The 16,155-nt window shown below is 41.0% G+C and overlaps 1 protein-coding gene across 2 annotated transcripts; it reads left to right on the forward strand.

Annotated features, from left to right (window-relative positions):
- The first annotated feature begins 435 nt into the window (after positions 1 to 435).
- LOC129171326 (contactin-5-like) lies at positions 436 to 8,533 on the forward strand. 2 transcript variants are annotated; one of them, XM_054759867.1, is made up of 3 exons: positions 436 to 580; positions 973 to 1,149; positions 7,387 to 8,533. In XM_054759867.1, the coding sequence occupies exon 3, from the start codon at positions 7,575 to 7,577 to the stop codon at positions 8,286 to 8,288; it is 714 nt and encodes a 237-aa protein (XP_054615842.1). In that variant the 5' UTR covers positions 436 to 580; positions 973 to 1,149; positions 7,387 to 7,574; the 3' UTR covers positions 8,289 to 8,533. The 2 variants fall into 2 exon arrangements, with proteins under 2 accessions (XP_054615842.1, XP_054615843.1); XM_054759868.1 differs by having other exon boundaries at positions 500 to 584; positions 978 to 1,149.
- Positions 8,534 to 16,155: the final 7,622 nt, after the last annotated feature.

Genomic DNA, 16,155 nt, shown 5'->3' on the forward strand with positions numbered 1-16,155 from the left:
CAAACAGACTGCAATACGAGGTTCTGCGTTACATGAGTGATGAGATACACAATATAAAACGCCAACGTCACAGTATAGTTCACTAATGTACTGTAGCTTCTACAGTACCTGCATGAACTAGCTAGCAAGCTAACTCTTGGAACCCAAGAGTTAACCCACATTTAAAACAAGAAGTTTAACCCATGTGATCAGTAATTACAAGTGATTAAGATTTATAAATAATAAACTATTAAAATGAGTAAAATGCCCTTTTGAATTACACAAATGAGCTTTAAAATTCATAAATATGTCTTAAAATATTGAAATGTGTGCATATTCTTGATTAAAAGTCACCTTAAAAGAAAAACATTTTTCATGTTCCTTTAAGAATAGTAAAAGTCCCTGGACACAAAACAGAGCACTTCCCCTTTAAGGGAGCGAGGCTTCTTAGCGCGAGCAGTGCAGTCGACGAGCTGAGAGCACAGAGCTAACTGTCGAGAGGAAAAGTGAAATGTAAAGTGATTAAGGATCGCTAAAGTATCTACTTACCTGGTCGATGAGCCACCAGAACCACATCTTAGTGAGCAAGAATTGACTTTTGGTGAGTTTTGTTTTTTGGAACTTAGTTTGAACTGTGTGTAGTCATAGTGCAGGACTAATACTTGTATGTGTTGTGAGGAGAGCTACAAAGCACAATAGTTGTGACGCAGTTAATATTTTTCCGTTCTGAGAATGTTATATGTGAATATACTGTATATGTGTGAATATATATATATATGTGGTGTGAGGTGGGAAAATGTTTATTTGTGCTACATGTTTGAGAATGACAGTGATTTTGCCAGTTAAAACCGTCCGTAGCCAACGCGATGGAAACGTTAGCCGCCATTTAAGGCTGAGGTGAATGTCATAGCTGTGTTGATATAAGTAAATGTGAACTTGTGATTTATGTACAGTATTTGTAGTGACTTATTATCTTCATGACCTGTCATGCAGGTCAGGTTTTTTCCGTTATGTACCTTTTGCATTGGATTGAAACACCTGTAAGAGTGTGGGAGACACCTCTACAGTGGCGACAAGATGGCGAGCCAGATCCATGGACTACAGTTCTAGAACCTTCGTCGTGATTACAAGTGAATCCGTTTCCTATTGGTGAACATTGCTGCCAGTGCGGTAGGAACATTGACTCTTTTATTTTCCTCATCTCAACCAAGCTTTGAATTTCCTCATCTGGATTCCACTTCAACATTTGATTGGAAGTCAAATACACTTCTGAACTGAGTAGAAAAAGACTGAAAAGTGTATCACGCTGTGTATCCTTCAAGATCTTTGCAATTTTGTGGTGAAAGTGTGATTTGTTTTTAAATTGATTTTGGGTTGAATCATACTTATAATTGGTTCTTTCCTAAACAAAGAGTTAACTCAACAAAAATATAAATATTATTAGAAATTACTTACCTGTTAACCTAACCAGGGAAAAGTACTCACAGACCAGTCTGATTGATAAAATAACTCAAGTTAAAATTAGAGACATTGGAAAAATATTCTCTCTCATTTACTTTTAATTTTCCTGGAGTATTTTATGCTGTTCATATTGTATGCTTTTCTGAAATGTTCTTGTTAGTAAATTGCTAGCTCAAACTTCAACTTCTGGTCTTTGGTTTATTTACACATTCTCATTCCACTCCTTCTGAACCTAGATCTGGTCCTGTAGTATTGTTAGTATATCGGTGTATACAAGTGCTACACTAGCGAGCAGTTTTAAAATACAACTTACGGTTAACAGGCTAATGTGGTGATTTTACATGATTGTCTCATCATTTATGAAATGCATGAGATTGCAGTGAAGTTAGATATCAGTGTTGGCCGGCTCATTATAACTAGCGACAACAACCAGCAATTCAAAACATGGTGAATATTTCCGTGGCGTAGCAAAGGACTGAATATCTAATAAAACATGAGTGACTTTAGTGTGAAAATCAATAATTATGCTTAATTACTTACATTTATATGCTTCTTTCGTTCTCCGCTCTGCCGACTTGCCAGCGGGCAGGGCCGCATTATCCGAGGAGACTCCGACCACACGTTTCTAGGGCTGTACACCCCTTAGCATTTAACCTTTACCCCTTGATTCAAGGAGGATTGGAACCCTAGGAGCCGCACGGTAGTCTAGTGGTTAGCATGTTGAGCACACAGTCAGTAGATCGGGAAGATCTGGGATCAAATCTCCGTTGGGCATCTCTGTCTGGAGTTTGCATGTTTTCCTCGTGCGTGTGTGTTTTCTCTGGGTACTCTCCCACATATCAAAAATATGCATGTTAGGTTATTTGGAGACTCTAAATTGGTGAGAATTCATGATCATACACCACTAAAATGGATTTGAAATAAAACAATCAGCGAAGGCTTGAAGTGTAGACTTTTATCTTTAATGCAAGAGATTGCGCAAAAATTGTGATATTCACCATTTAGGACAGTTATTTAATTTATCCATCCATTTTCCTCCGTTACCTGGGTCGGTGTCACTGGGGCAGCAGTCTCAGCAGAAACGCCAAGCCTTCCCGGTCCCCGGCCACCTCTTCCAGTTCCACCGGGAGGACAGGCGTTCCCAGGCCAGCTGTGAGACATAATCCCTTCAGCGTGTCCTAAGTCTGCCCCAGGGCCTTCTCCTGGCTCACCAGGGAGGCGTCCGGGAGGCATCCGTACTAGATGCCCGAGCCATCTCCACTGGCTACTCTAGATGTGAAGAAACGGATGACTGAGCTCTTCAACCCTGCATTTAATGTAGATTATCTCAATTTTCAGTGTCTCCACAGTCTTTGGACAATTGACATGTAAATATAACAATCATTTTTAACACTCAGAATGGGATGACGTCTATGGGCTTATTAAAAAATACAGGAAATGTGGTTATTTTTACTACCAGCATTGTGTCCAAACATTCACATACGCTATCGTTGTGGAATTGTAGAGTTCCAATCTGTTTTTGGAGGTTTCATAGATCACACCTTATTTGTGCCACAGTTTGTGCCACAATTTCCTGCTGTTGATCTTTCATTTGTGCAATCAATAGATTCCTCAAGCCGTGATATTCGAAGAGCTCCCCTTGGCTCAATGGCTGAAATGGCATGAATGACTCCAATGCATTTAACAGCTCTGTCGGTGGTGACTTTCTTTCCAGTGGTGTCCTTTCCGGGGTATCTGGACCCGAAGCCTCCGCGGCCGACTCAGATTGCTTTTTATCTGCATTGTTGCTCAGCAACCGCCTTGAGCTTCAGCGGTTAGCCACTTAACTTACCTTGCTAACAGCTGTCGGTGCTTAGAATTTGTTTATTTTAACATATCCGTATAGCAATGTTACAAAACCTGACACTGCAAGCGCGCCTTCGAGCCCTTAAATTTTTCAATGCAATTTTTTCATATTGGGTATAGTTTCATTCGTATACATGTTAGGTATACTTCTTCCTCTTCAATTTTGTATCGGATTTATACTGACCACACACTGTGTTGGACCACATAGACTCAAACGAATGCTTCAAAAGTTAAGTCCAACATTAAGCCTTTCAAACTCATGAACAAGATAAAATGTTATTATGCAAAATATGTTGTTTTTTTTACCCGGAATCACTACATCATGTTTGCATTGTCCTATTTTCAATATGGATGCCTTCATTGTAAATATAAAAGCAAATTAAATATGGATAATTTAAATATCTTTACAAAATCATGCTAAAAAACACTGATTTTATCAAATGTGGAATGGATGGTGGATTTGATACGTTCCTGTCATCGATGATAACTAGTTATTTGTTGTGGTTAGTGTGGGCTGAAAAGGAATACAGTGTGCTGTGCACTGCGATGTGAGGCATATACATGAAAAATATGACACTTTTATTTTCTTCCTTGGAATTCTAGATTATCAAAAAAATGTAAACGGCGACTCTGTTGACTTTTAAAACAGATTTGCACAGCCGAAGTTGTTATACATTTTGTAGTACGGCTGCACTTGCCAAGGTCCGTGGGTCGATCACAGCTTTTGTCTTGACTCAATGTTAAAGCAATGGGGACCCAAGGTACTCATTTCCGCCATAAAATCTGCTCTAACGTCTTTAATATTTCGGGTAGAGAAGTGAATGAGGTATCAAATTAAAGTTTGAGTCATGCTTTGTCAGATAAAATTAATCACAGAATTGATTTTCCATATTTCAAAATTTTGTAATATTGCTAGTCCGTACCTCTCACAGGTCCGAGTTGAAGTCGAGTATGTCAGCACACTATTCTAGTTGTATGATCACGAAGTGTGGTCTGGAAGACGCCAAAAGAGTTCAAAACTCTGGTAGCAAAAGCGGAGCTCTTGGCATGAATGTTTCTGCAACATATTATTGGCGACATGCTGACAAACAGAAATTGATCCAACTCAGTGCACTCACTGAGTGCACTCAAGCAGTAGGCAGGGCTTTTGCCCTAAGCAGAGAAGAGACGCTCACGACAGCCTCATCATAGGTTTCTGCCATGCATTTGATCATGAAATGTGCAAATTCAGTGATTGTTGCTTAAGAAAATGTATAAAACGACTGGAATCATACAAAAAAATAAATGTATTTAAATTAGTATAATATAAATATTTATTTTATATTATTATTTTTTTTTTATTTGATGCTATGCCTCCCTGACAGCACATCACTGCTGTTAACCCTCCTGTTTTTCTCAGGAAACTACAGTATTTTGCCCTTCTTCCCCATTGTATCCCTACCGTATTTTAACTTTTACCAAAAACAACAAAAAAATCCCGTCATCCACGCTTGAGCCACGCTTGTCAGTAGCAGTCAAAGTCCATCCATCCATCCACAGTGGCATCTGCTGCATCTTATCTAGATAGATAGATAGATAGATACAGATAGATACATTTTCAGCAGCTCTGCAAGAACGTCATAATAATCTTCCATCCATCTTCTCATTAGGGTCGCGGGGGTATGCTGGAGCCTATCCCAGCTGACTTTGGGCGACAGGCGGGGTACACCCTGGACTGGTCGCTAAACAACCATTGGTAGACAAACAACCATTCACACTCACATTCATACCTATGGAGAATTTAGAGTCGCCAATTAACCTAACATTAAGGGTTTTTGGAGAAAACGGAGAAAACCCACGCACGCACGGGGAGAACATGCAAACTCCACACAGAAATGCCCAAGGGAGAATCAAACCCAGGTCTTCCCGATCTCAAGACTGAGAATGTGTGGCCAACATGCTAACCACTAGACCACCGTGCGGCCCCATAATAAACTTAAAGACTTAAAAATAGAATAAACAAGGCAAGACGGGAGAGATAAGAAAATAGAATAAGAATAAATACTGTAAATACGGAACAGATCACTTCAAATTCATAGTGCAATAATACATAAGGTAATAAGTCCAGTCTTGTGTGTGTTTTTATCACTCCGCCTCTGTTGTGTTGAAAAGCCGCATGTCGTCGGGAAGGAATGATCTGCTCAGTCTTTCAGTGGAGCAGGACAGGGCACTTTGCACTTTTCATCACATGCTGATAGATACACTATATTGAACAATTAGTATGATAAAGATATTGTGTTACAAATTTAGATGAAGTTCAAATATGTTATGAATGTAAATCGAGACACGTTGACTACAGTCACATGTTTTTTGATTGGCTAGTCTCATTGCCTTTGCATGCATTAACCTTCATCCAATCATTCTTAAATTAAATAAATGAAACATAGATTAAACCTTAACAGAAAAATGTGCCCCCTTTTATTCCGCCATAGCAGTGGAGAAGGAGCTGTGTGTATTTCAAAGTGGCAATATAGCACGCATTGCTGCATTGATATTACAATTTAATGTAATCTCAGGAGGTGCTGAGCAGCCCAGTTTGATTGGATAATACCGCCACATTTTGAGCTCTCAGGCCCGAATCTTCATTCATATGTATAAATCACTCAAAATACGGCACAGGGATTTTGAGTCACACTTCCAAGAAAAAAAAAAAGCAATAAGCATGAGCAAAAAAGTCCAATGAGACACGCTATGCACAATCTGGTGAGCAGCACTGGAAGAAGAAAATAGGATGGTGGCATGTTGGAAAGTTCTTTAAATGAACCAATCATTCTGGTGATTGTTAATGCAGTCAGTCAATCAGGAAGTGCATTCCCTGCTTCTGGAGGACACTTGAGCACATGATGAGGAAGAGGCAACAACTAGTGTCTAATTACAAAGTATTTCCTCCTTTTTTATATATGGGCCATTCTCCTGAAAGGGGTACCAAAAGTGTGTATTAAAGTTGTTATTCTCTAACCAATTTGCATTTAAAATGAAGTATCACTTGTTCGGTTTCAGTTTATGAAGAAAAATAAAAAAATATCACATTTTGGTAGGGATGTCCGATATTATCGGCCAACATCGATATGTTTTTTTTCCCCTAGAATAAAAGCAGAGCTTTCAGTGCCAACTTCACAAATTTGCAACACTGTTAAAAATGCTGCATCATAAAGTTAATACTGTGCTGCTCAAAAGTCTGTGAGGATAAAGTAACGCTATATTTAAACAGAGTAAAAAGAAAGTTCACAATGGACTTGGGGGGGGGGGGGGTGTTACCATTCCACGAGTGTCTTACTCAAGGTGTTTTTTTAAGTAAGAGCTAGAAAAAAACATCACACAGCAACGTAATAGGTACAGTAGATAACAACAGACACGACACTACCAACGAGTAATGCAGAATAACCGACAACTATGTGAGCTCTAAACATGTAACTTAGCAGTTATTTGCAACAACAGTACAGCAAAGCATGCTGGGAAACAGGAAGCTCTGCTGTCAAAACCATATACGTAGATGCCGCTTCGCTGAGCCGTACGTCAACGTCGCCGCCATATTGGATGTGGCAAGGCTGCGCTGTAAGTGAATACAACCCTTGCTGGTGCCCCATTTGGGAGAATCACCCATATAGACAGGTGTTATCAGTGACAGCTGCATTAGGGGCATATCCCACCATTTATATTTAATACAGAGTCAAACAAAATATACAAGGTCCCCCATTATGCAAAAGTGACTTTTTAGTGATCTCCTAACCATAATATGTGTCCCAAGAGCATGTTTATGAGCACTAAACATGTAAAAACTCTATCATCTCACTTACATGTTTGAGAGAAGAGGTGCTCAAATGGTTGTTTTTGAAGTTGCAGCTTTTCATGAAAGCTTTTCGGTTGCTTCCATATTTTTAGTCCATAGTCAACCAAGAAACAGGGGTCATTAATTAATTAATTAATTTTGGGGAAAAAAACGAGAGAGTGAAGGAGTGAAGGCAGCCCTTGTGCACGAATGGAGACGCTCGTGGCAGCCTCATCTTAGGTTCCTGCCCTGTATTTGACAAGGAAATTTGCTAATTCTCTGCCACTCTGCAGAAGGCGAACCCAGGGAGGCACCGACCAACGTGAAGGCTTACGCCGTTTCCTCTTCACAAATACGAGTCACGTGGAAGCCCCCCCATCCCGGTCCTGGAAGACCAAAAGGATATGAGGTGAGCTACTGGAAGGACACAGAGAAGGAAGACTCGGGCTGGAAGCAGAGGACGTCAAAGAACGAGACGTCCATGGTGCTGGGAGGACTGGAAGGAAACGTCCAGTACGCGATCACAGTCAAAGGCTTCAACAGCATAGGCCAAGGTCCCGCCAGCGCCGCCGTCACAGCCAAGACCAGGAAAGCGCCTCCTGTGCAGCCTCCAAGCAACCTGCTGTGGATCCAAGAGGGCAACAACGTGTCTTTAAGTTGGGACCCGGTCAAGGCCAAGGAGAACGAGTCTGACGTCATCGGGTACATGGTGTTACTGAAGCAGGAGGGCAGAGGTCACAACCAGGTGACTCGGACCATTAACCCATCCACCATGCTCTCCCTTCCCGAGGGGGGCACGTATGTCATTGAGGTGCGAGCCCTCAGCGAGGGCGGGGAAGGATCGGTCAGCTCGCCAGTGCGACTGGTCACCTCCTCTGGTGTCCGTGCAAAGAGCGGCCATCACTCTTTGCACGTGCGTGAAGGGAACCTGACGTGGACGACGCTGCTCTTGCTTCTGCTGGTGCCTTCAGTGTCCTGTCATTGTCTCGTCGAGCAGCGGCCGGCCAGCAGCGACTCCCAGGCTATGCAGCGTGAACAATTCCTGGAAAGCCGCAATGGAAGAACATCTAGGACGGACCGGCCTTTTTCATCTGCATCCATCCCCCCAAACACCCCCACGTTTAGCTGGCCAACGAGCCGGGCAGCAGAAGACTCAGTAGACAAGAAGTGCTTTTTTTTCTTACGTTTTTTCTAAGGAAGTGTGTTTTGTACACGGTGGTACCTTTAGACAAGAAGACAGTGGCGTTTATCTGCTTTGTTTCTCGCTTGGTTTTTTGGATGTGTGGAAGTAGGTGGCCGTCAAAGGTGCAACTTAGAACCAGTGTACCGCTCCCTGGTGGCTAATAAATGTCATGTCTATTTAAAAAAAAAAAAAAAAAAATATGTAATGATAATTGTAATGGTTTAATTTATTTGAACATACATACAAGTTACATTGGAATACATCACATTGGAATACATCACATTATACAATTTGCAGTTCCACATGTTCAAAAGGAGTAGGAAGAAGCAAAGCTTATTTAATCCTACCCCCCATCCGTTTCACATTAATTGCGATACATTTATTCACTTCCTGTATTCCAAATGTAGTCTTTGCCAGTTAATACATAGGAAAATGATAAGGTAATGTAACAATGTGGTAATATAATTGTCAAAGTTCTTGTCAGCATAAATAGTTAATATAACAGTCATGATAAATAATACTAAGTATAAATACACAAGTAACAGAACATAGTTGGAATAATGTGTGAGTACTGACAATGAACTCACAAGAATGAAGAGTAAAGAGTGTTGACATTTTGTACAGAGTGGTTCAAGACTCTTCTTCCTTGTATTTGCAAACATCAACTGCTTGTATTGTTTGTATTGACCTCGGTGCTTTGTTTGAGTCCCTTACTCGATCCGTTCCATAATTTGATTCCACATACCGAAATGCTGAAGGTTTTTAGCTTTGTTCTTGTTAGGATTGGCGGGAGCCAAGAGTACTGGATCCCAATTGCAGAGTCCAGACAGTCCGTGTAACAAAAGTTTATTAACAGAAGGTGACCACCAGGTGGAAAAAATACAAAAACAGCCCAACACAAAACCACAAAGTACAACAAAAAACTTCCCGGACCTGCCTTGGAAGAGGGGGGGATACTGTCATGATCTGTTGTGCTGCTCTGCTGCTACTTGTCTGTGCTCGGTTGCAGTGCAAGGCCGGCACAAAGATTCTGGTGGCCTCCACTAGCCAAAGACGTCAAGGTGTTTGTCGGGGCCTGCTCTTTCTGTGCCAGGAGCAAGGCATCTCACCGCCCACCTGCCGGACGACTTCAGCCTCTACCCATCCCTGCCCGCCAAAGAGCAGGTAACAATCTGGCAATGAGTGCAGGTCAGACTCGCTTAAGAAGGCAGGTAGGTAATTGCGCACAGGTGTGTTAATTAGCTCCTCCTGGTAGGCTCGGTGGCGTGCTGTAACACATGGCAGATCGAGGGCAGCAGAGCAGCACACAGAACATGACAGTTCTCGCGTGTAAGTGTTCTAAGTTTAGTTTTTCCCTCAGGTCATATTTCTCCTCTCTAGTTGTGAAGTATTGTATGGCATTTTGGGGTAGCGGGTTTGCTTTATGCATAATTTTAGCTGTTTGAAAATGTACTAGATCAGCAAATTTTAATACATGTGATTTTAGACTTTGAGAGTTTGTATGTTCTCTATACGCGGCACCATGGCTTATTTATTTTTATGTTTAAAAATAACGGTGCTACTAACGGTGGTATTGTTTTTACAGTAACGGAAATAATTATTATTTCAAACGCTACAATGCCGTTGCCGTTACAGACTACGAAATGTGATGCTTTATGTACTGATATCTATATCAACAATCTGGATGTTGCATCAGTTGTCTTTGCTCCCTACTACCACAAAGGAAGCTAAATAGCTCGTCATAAGAGAGTTGTGGTTGCTCACTCTCAGGAAAACACTGCACCTTTGCATTTTGGTAGAGAAGTGCAAATCAAATGCTCAGCCCTCAGGCTTTACAGTATGTCATGAAAAATATCTCACACTACAAAGCTAAATCCAAATTCTTTTACACATTTTTAAGTTTTTTCAAAAACGTAACACAATAATTGCTTTACCTGGTAACTAATTACATTTATGAAAGAATAATTCTGTAACTAATTCAATTACTTTTTGGGGAAAGTAACTGGTAACTAGAATTAAGTACTTTTTAAGTAATTTGCCCAACACTGGTGTTTATGTGGTGTCTATTAGATTGGACATTGCAGAGTTACAGAGATTATGCAAAAAGTGGATAAAGTACATAATAGTGCTTCTTGGAGCCACACACTTGTGGGCAAACAGGGCTCATTAAAGCTACAGAACAGCACAAAACAGCGTGTTTCCAGCGGTGCTTAATAAAAGCACATTTAAACTGTCTAACTTCCTGCATCAAGGCTTAGATTTTGGCTAACACACTTATAATACGCTATGTGGGAGGATTTATTTAAAAATGTTGAAAAATAGTATAAAAATATGGGACTTTTACGGTCTGTGTCTTTGAGCATGTTCTCACTCATAATTTATTGATGTTAATGGGATTTATTCAGTCAATGGGATGTCTTTGCTGCTCAGAGATGAATTTCCCTGTATGCTTTTTGCCTCAAATGAAGCATCATTTCCTCAGCTGCAGCACATGTTAACCAACAGACAGTCTCAAATAATTGAATCCAACAAAAAGATGCTTGTTAAGGTTTCAAAGGCCTATGACGGTAGATGTAATTCGACTTCTCAGGATGTTGCAGGAAAGCATTTCCAAGAATATCCCTTTGTCTAAGAAGTACTCCATAAAGCTCATAATATATATGGGCTTTAAGGAGTACTTCTTAGAATTCTATTCAGAGATACCATGTAAATTAATAGTTTGTCCTACTGCACTGGAAGATGCAAAAGGTGGTTTTATTAAGGTTGTTTGTTTCTTCGTCCAGAGTTAGTTATGTTGCAATGAGAAATCTGTCCTAAAAGCCTTCCTATTTGCACTTTTGTCCCGCCTCCTCTCGGGAGCTGCACTCATCACGCTTAATCAAAGCCAGAGGACAGACTGCATCTGTCCACATGGCAGCTCTCCTGACATTTTTATCATTTCCCTCCCTTCGCCCCTCTGACAGTCACGCTGTCTCCTCCTTTCACACCGGCGCACTGTTTTTGACACTGCCACTCCTGCCCGTCGCCTATCACACACGTCTGCCGGGCCAACTTGACAGGTGAGCGACAATGAAGAATATTTGACCTTGACGAGTTCTGAGATTGAAATGACAGTAATAAAAGGCTAGAGTGAGCTATTGTTGGCCCTGGGGCATCCATTAATGAATGACATGAAACAGCTGCGCTGTTTCGGAGGACAGGCAGAGGGAGGCAAAAAAAAAATGATGTAGGACAGGTGACAGCAGCCCACATACGAGCATCAGGCAGAGGTGACGAGCTGAGGCAGCGCCGTCGTGCAGCGGGTTCACACTTAAACATGCACTTAATGCCGCATGCTCATACCTGAGCACGGGTACTTATGTGCACAAGCAATGTTCAAGTGTCCACACAGCTTTCACGAGCCTTTGCCACCCAAAGAGATCTTGGTGAAGGGCATGTTAACTAGGGGTCTAACGGTACATGAATGTGTCGTAGTCCGAATTTTTGGTACGGAACACTCGGCACGGTACAGAGGCGAGTTCTTATATGGTGCACATTAAGTGAGAAATTGTGATAGTGATATTGTCAAGGAGAAACTAGAGCTTGAAAACCCACTTCTGTCCTTAAACTCTGCTGTTTGGAAACACTTCACCTTTCCGGTGAAATATGTAAATGGACAAAAACACAAGTGGATACAACGAAAGCAGTGTGCCAGCATTGTTCAGCAGGGATCAGGAACGGGGTTACAAACTAGAACTATTAATGCTGCACTTAAGGCAATATGAAAATTTCATTTCCTAAAATAAACACTTTGTCGGAATTGTTATACTCTCCTGAAATAAATGTAAGGTACAGTATGTATTATAAAAAATGTTTCATATTATTGGGCCACACGGTAGCCCAGTGGTTAGCATGTTGGCCACAGTCAGGAGATTGGGAAGATCTGGGTTCGAATCTCTGTGTGGAGTTTGCATGTTCTCCCCGTGAGTGTGTGAATTTTCTGCGGGTACTCCGGTTTCCTCCCACATTCCAAAAACATGCATGTTAGGTTAATTGGCGACTCTAAATTGTCCATAGGTATGAATGTGAGTGTGAATGGTTGTTTGTCTATATGTGCCCTGCCATTGGCTGGCGACAAGTCCAGGGTGTACCCCACCTCTCGCCCAAAGTGAGAATAAGCAGCATAGAAAATGGATGGATGGGTTTCACATTATTTCATTGTTTTTATTAAAGAATTGTATTTATTGGAGAACTAACTGCTAGTGGTTGAGCATTGTTTGAATTTGAACGATTCTGGTTTCGATTCAGATTCCTCGTTTTGATTCCGGTCTCTAACGATTGCCGATTCCGATGCTTTTAAAAGGCAGGGGCATATAAGTTTGCATGGTTTAAATGAGGACGCTAACCAGAGTTCTTTTTAGATGAAATGCGTGAATTTCTCAATGAATTGTTGAACGATAGGAACTTTTTATCATCTTTACTATGACATTTTTTATATGGCTATTTTTAACCAGTATACAGTATCAATATCAAACCATTCAACTTGAATATACATGTTGTGAAGTTTCTTTTTACAGGACTACACTTTCAGAAAAGATGTTTACTTTTGAAAAGTATTTACTTTGTTTGCTGCCTCAATGTTGGTGTAAGCTATTTTTTATGACACTTGATGGACTATGCAAATGATGAACTTGCTTAGCCTTAGCTCCTGTCCTTTATTTACACCGAACTCCCACATCAGCTAGCATCCTGAAACACTCGGTTACATTGGCATCAGACTGACGACATTTATTGTTTCACTTCCCTGATTCTGATTGCTTGGAGGAAGTCCGACGTAGCGTATCAAAGGCGAGGTACTCGGTTATTTCTACACCATGAATGAGTGAACATTAATCATGTTGATCGTGTACCCTCTTTTGCATAATATCATTGTGTCGCAAATGTTGCACTGAGCCGACAGCTCTTTTTTTATGTTATGTTAAGTTAAGCCAAATGTTTTAGCCACTTTTTCTTTGCTGGTGCTTGCCGGCTTCTTCTTCGTTGGTGTTCTTCTGGTCAGAAAAGCTAGGAAATCCTAGGAAAAACTAGGACTCGAACATATATGGAAACATATGAAGACTCCTGGGAGAATCGGAATGTTCTACCCCGTTCCCATCGATGCTGGAGACTCAATGCCCGACACTACTGCTAGCATTTTGCCGTTTTTGTTTCATTCTAAAAAATTATTGAAACCGTAAAGAAAAGATAAGTTTTGCATTTTGTTCCGTTACTGTCCCAAAAATGAACCAACCATGCAAATAAAACCAAGGTACAAACAGAACTGTGACACCCCTAGTCAACACACACAACCTTTACAAGCCTTCGCCACCCAAACACATTTTGGTGAAGGATGTGTTTACGCTAAAGAATGTATTCATCCGAAGAAGTGCAGAAGAAATTTGAAACAGCTACAAGAACCCCAATAGGCTACTGGAATGCACTAGAGGCGAGATAGCTGCTGTGGGTTTTGTTTGGTCTTTCAAACAAATAAATAACAAACTTTAGGAATTAAAGGACTACAGAGACCAAAGGAAAGACCTTGGCAGTAGTGGCAGTGGTCGGAGGAGAGTAATACTTTATTTGGAGGAGTTCGACAAAGTTTTGGGCCACACCGGCATGCCAGCTTGCTGGTGGGTTAAATAAACTCCACCAAACTGGAGGCCTTCACAAAAGAAGACTCAGACACAAGTCAGACCTGCATGGACTCCCATAACTCCCACAAGTTGTTTTGTTTAATGTTCTCAGCACAGTTTTGGGTGAAAATACTAGTCTGCTGTTAACGCTATTAATGCTGTTAATGCTATTGTCAAATGAATGAAAGCCTCGCCACCCTCGCCTTCTCATTTGTACGTACGACAGCAAAATAGTTTCACTGTAAACCTACAGTCGTGCAAGAAGTAACATTTATTGCGCAACTGTGTTCTGGTTTAATGTTTTTATCTTTCTGTCAGAAAACAATGGTGATGAGATGGATCATCCTCCCCTCGCTACGAGCTCCCCACAAACCCGACGCCTGCAACGTGCAATCTTCAAATCTATTGCATTTTGCACCTTAATTTGTACATTTTTGCACCTTTATATTTATATTTGTACCTGTAAATAATGTGCAGTGTCAAGGACTATAGTGATTTGTGTGTTTTGATTAAAAATGGTCAACACTTGAAATTGACCGGAGGTAACCCCAGGTAACCCCTGTGACGTAATGTCACGGCTCCCCAGGACAATGGAAAATGAAACTGCTGTTGAGTCAGTTCGCAGGCAACACGGTTCCACCCTGGCCTCAAACTTAATGACACCCCTATGAAGTAGCCAACCTTCCACTGGTAGAAATAGCAATGACTACTGTATTGGCTCAAACTTCCTGGCCGAATTTTTGTCAGCCAGGAAATGAGGCAACTTAATGTACCTTTTAATGTACCACTGTTCGCTTTACTATCATTTGTTGGTCTTTTCCAACGAATGCCGTGATCATTCTGGATAATTAATTGATAGCGACGATAAGTGTCAGACTTGCTAATGGAATGCAGTACTTAACCTCCATAAACCCAATGTGGCCTTCACTTAATGTCAGCATAATTAGATTACTGCTGCTGATAACGTCTTCTTGCCCCACACATACTGGCTTAGGAATGACATGCGGTCAGGAGAGGTAGGTGAGTGAGAGCCTCACCTGTCACGAAAAATAAAAAAAAACAAATACAGTGATCCTTCGTTTATTGCGGTTAATTGGTTTCAGACGCGGCCACAATAAGTGAACTTCCGCACGATAGAGTGAGGGAGCGATGTTTGAATCGCGATGTAACGAGGGACTACTGTAGTAACATAAAATAAATAATGATATTTGTCCACTGAACTGTTTTATAAACATATTTTCTGTATTATTTTTGTTTAACATTGTTTAACATGTTTAACATTTTTGGAGGTAAAGAGGCTGTGGCGAGTGAGCAAGTCGAGTCGTCCGTCTTATTGCAGTGCAAGTTGCATTCCAATTTCTGTTTATCTGTTTATCGCCAATATAATGGTTGTAGGAACATTTATTTTACAGCATGACTTTCTGCAGCCTGTGTAATGTTTTTCATGTAAATGTCATATGAATTATTAGTGCTAATCAGACAATAAAATGCAGTCGTTCCTCGCCTCTCAAGCTTCGAATTTCACGGCTTCATTCAATCACGGTTTTTCCAAAATACATTAATTAATAAATCATACTGCTTTGTAGTCGAATACGGCCTATTATTAGTCATTATTAGCAATTTTACCTATATTTGCCAAAATTAAGCATTTTTCATTGATAAAAATGGCTGAATGAAGTAAAATTTAAGGCATTCAGAAGAAAGACACTAGGATGATGTGTAGTATTCTACACTGGTCACTAGGTGTCAGTACCGCTAGACTAGACCGCCGGAACAATAGGCTTTTCTTGCATGCTTGAATTATCTAAACAGGCACAATAGTTCCTAACAGGAAGCTACTGTCGCAGCCGAAACCCACGGCAAGCTAAAACCCCAACACCCCACAACATCACTTCCAGTCCGCGCCACTGGACCACATTTATGGTAATGGTTTAATTTTATTTGAACATGCATGCAAGTTACAATGGAATACAGCCCATAAGTTCATAAATACACAGGACTTGATGGAAAAAGTCCTTTGTGCCAATAGATGGTAATCACATGAGGCGTGGATGTTGAGAGTGGCGTGGGAACTTTATCTCAGCCATGGGAAGGATGTAAATTTTGGGACACATCATCAGTAGTGTACCTTTGAATCAGTGGGTGTTTTGGCCTTCCAACACTAGACACCCTCATCAAATGCGGCCAGTGAGTAAAGTAGTGCCCGGAAAGTGGAAGAAGATGAGCTA

The sequence above is a fragment of the Dunckerocampus dactyliophorus genome, chromosome 18 (genome assembly GCF_027744805.1).
Source record: "Dunckerocampus dactyliophorus isolate RoL2022-P2 chromosome 18, RoL_Ddac_1.1, whole genome shotgun sequence".
NCBI classification, from domain to species: Eukaryota; Metazoa; Chordata; class Actinopteri; order Syngnathiformes; family Syngnathidae; genus Dunckerocampus; species Dunckerocampus dactyliophorus.

Coding starts and splice junctions, on each gene's coding strand:
- LOC129171326 (XM_054759867.1), top strand. CDS start 7,575: ATGGTGCTGGGAGGACTGGAAGGAAACGTCCAGTACGCGATCACAGTC.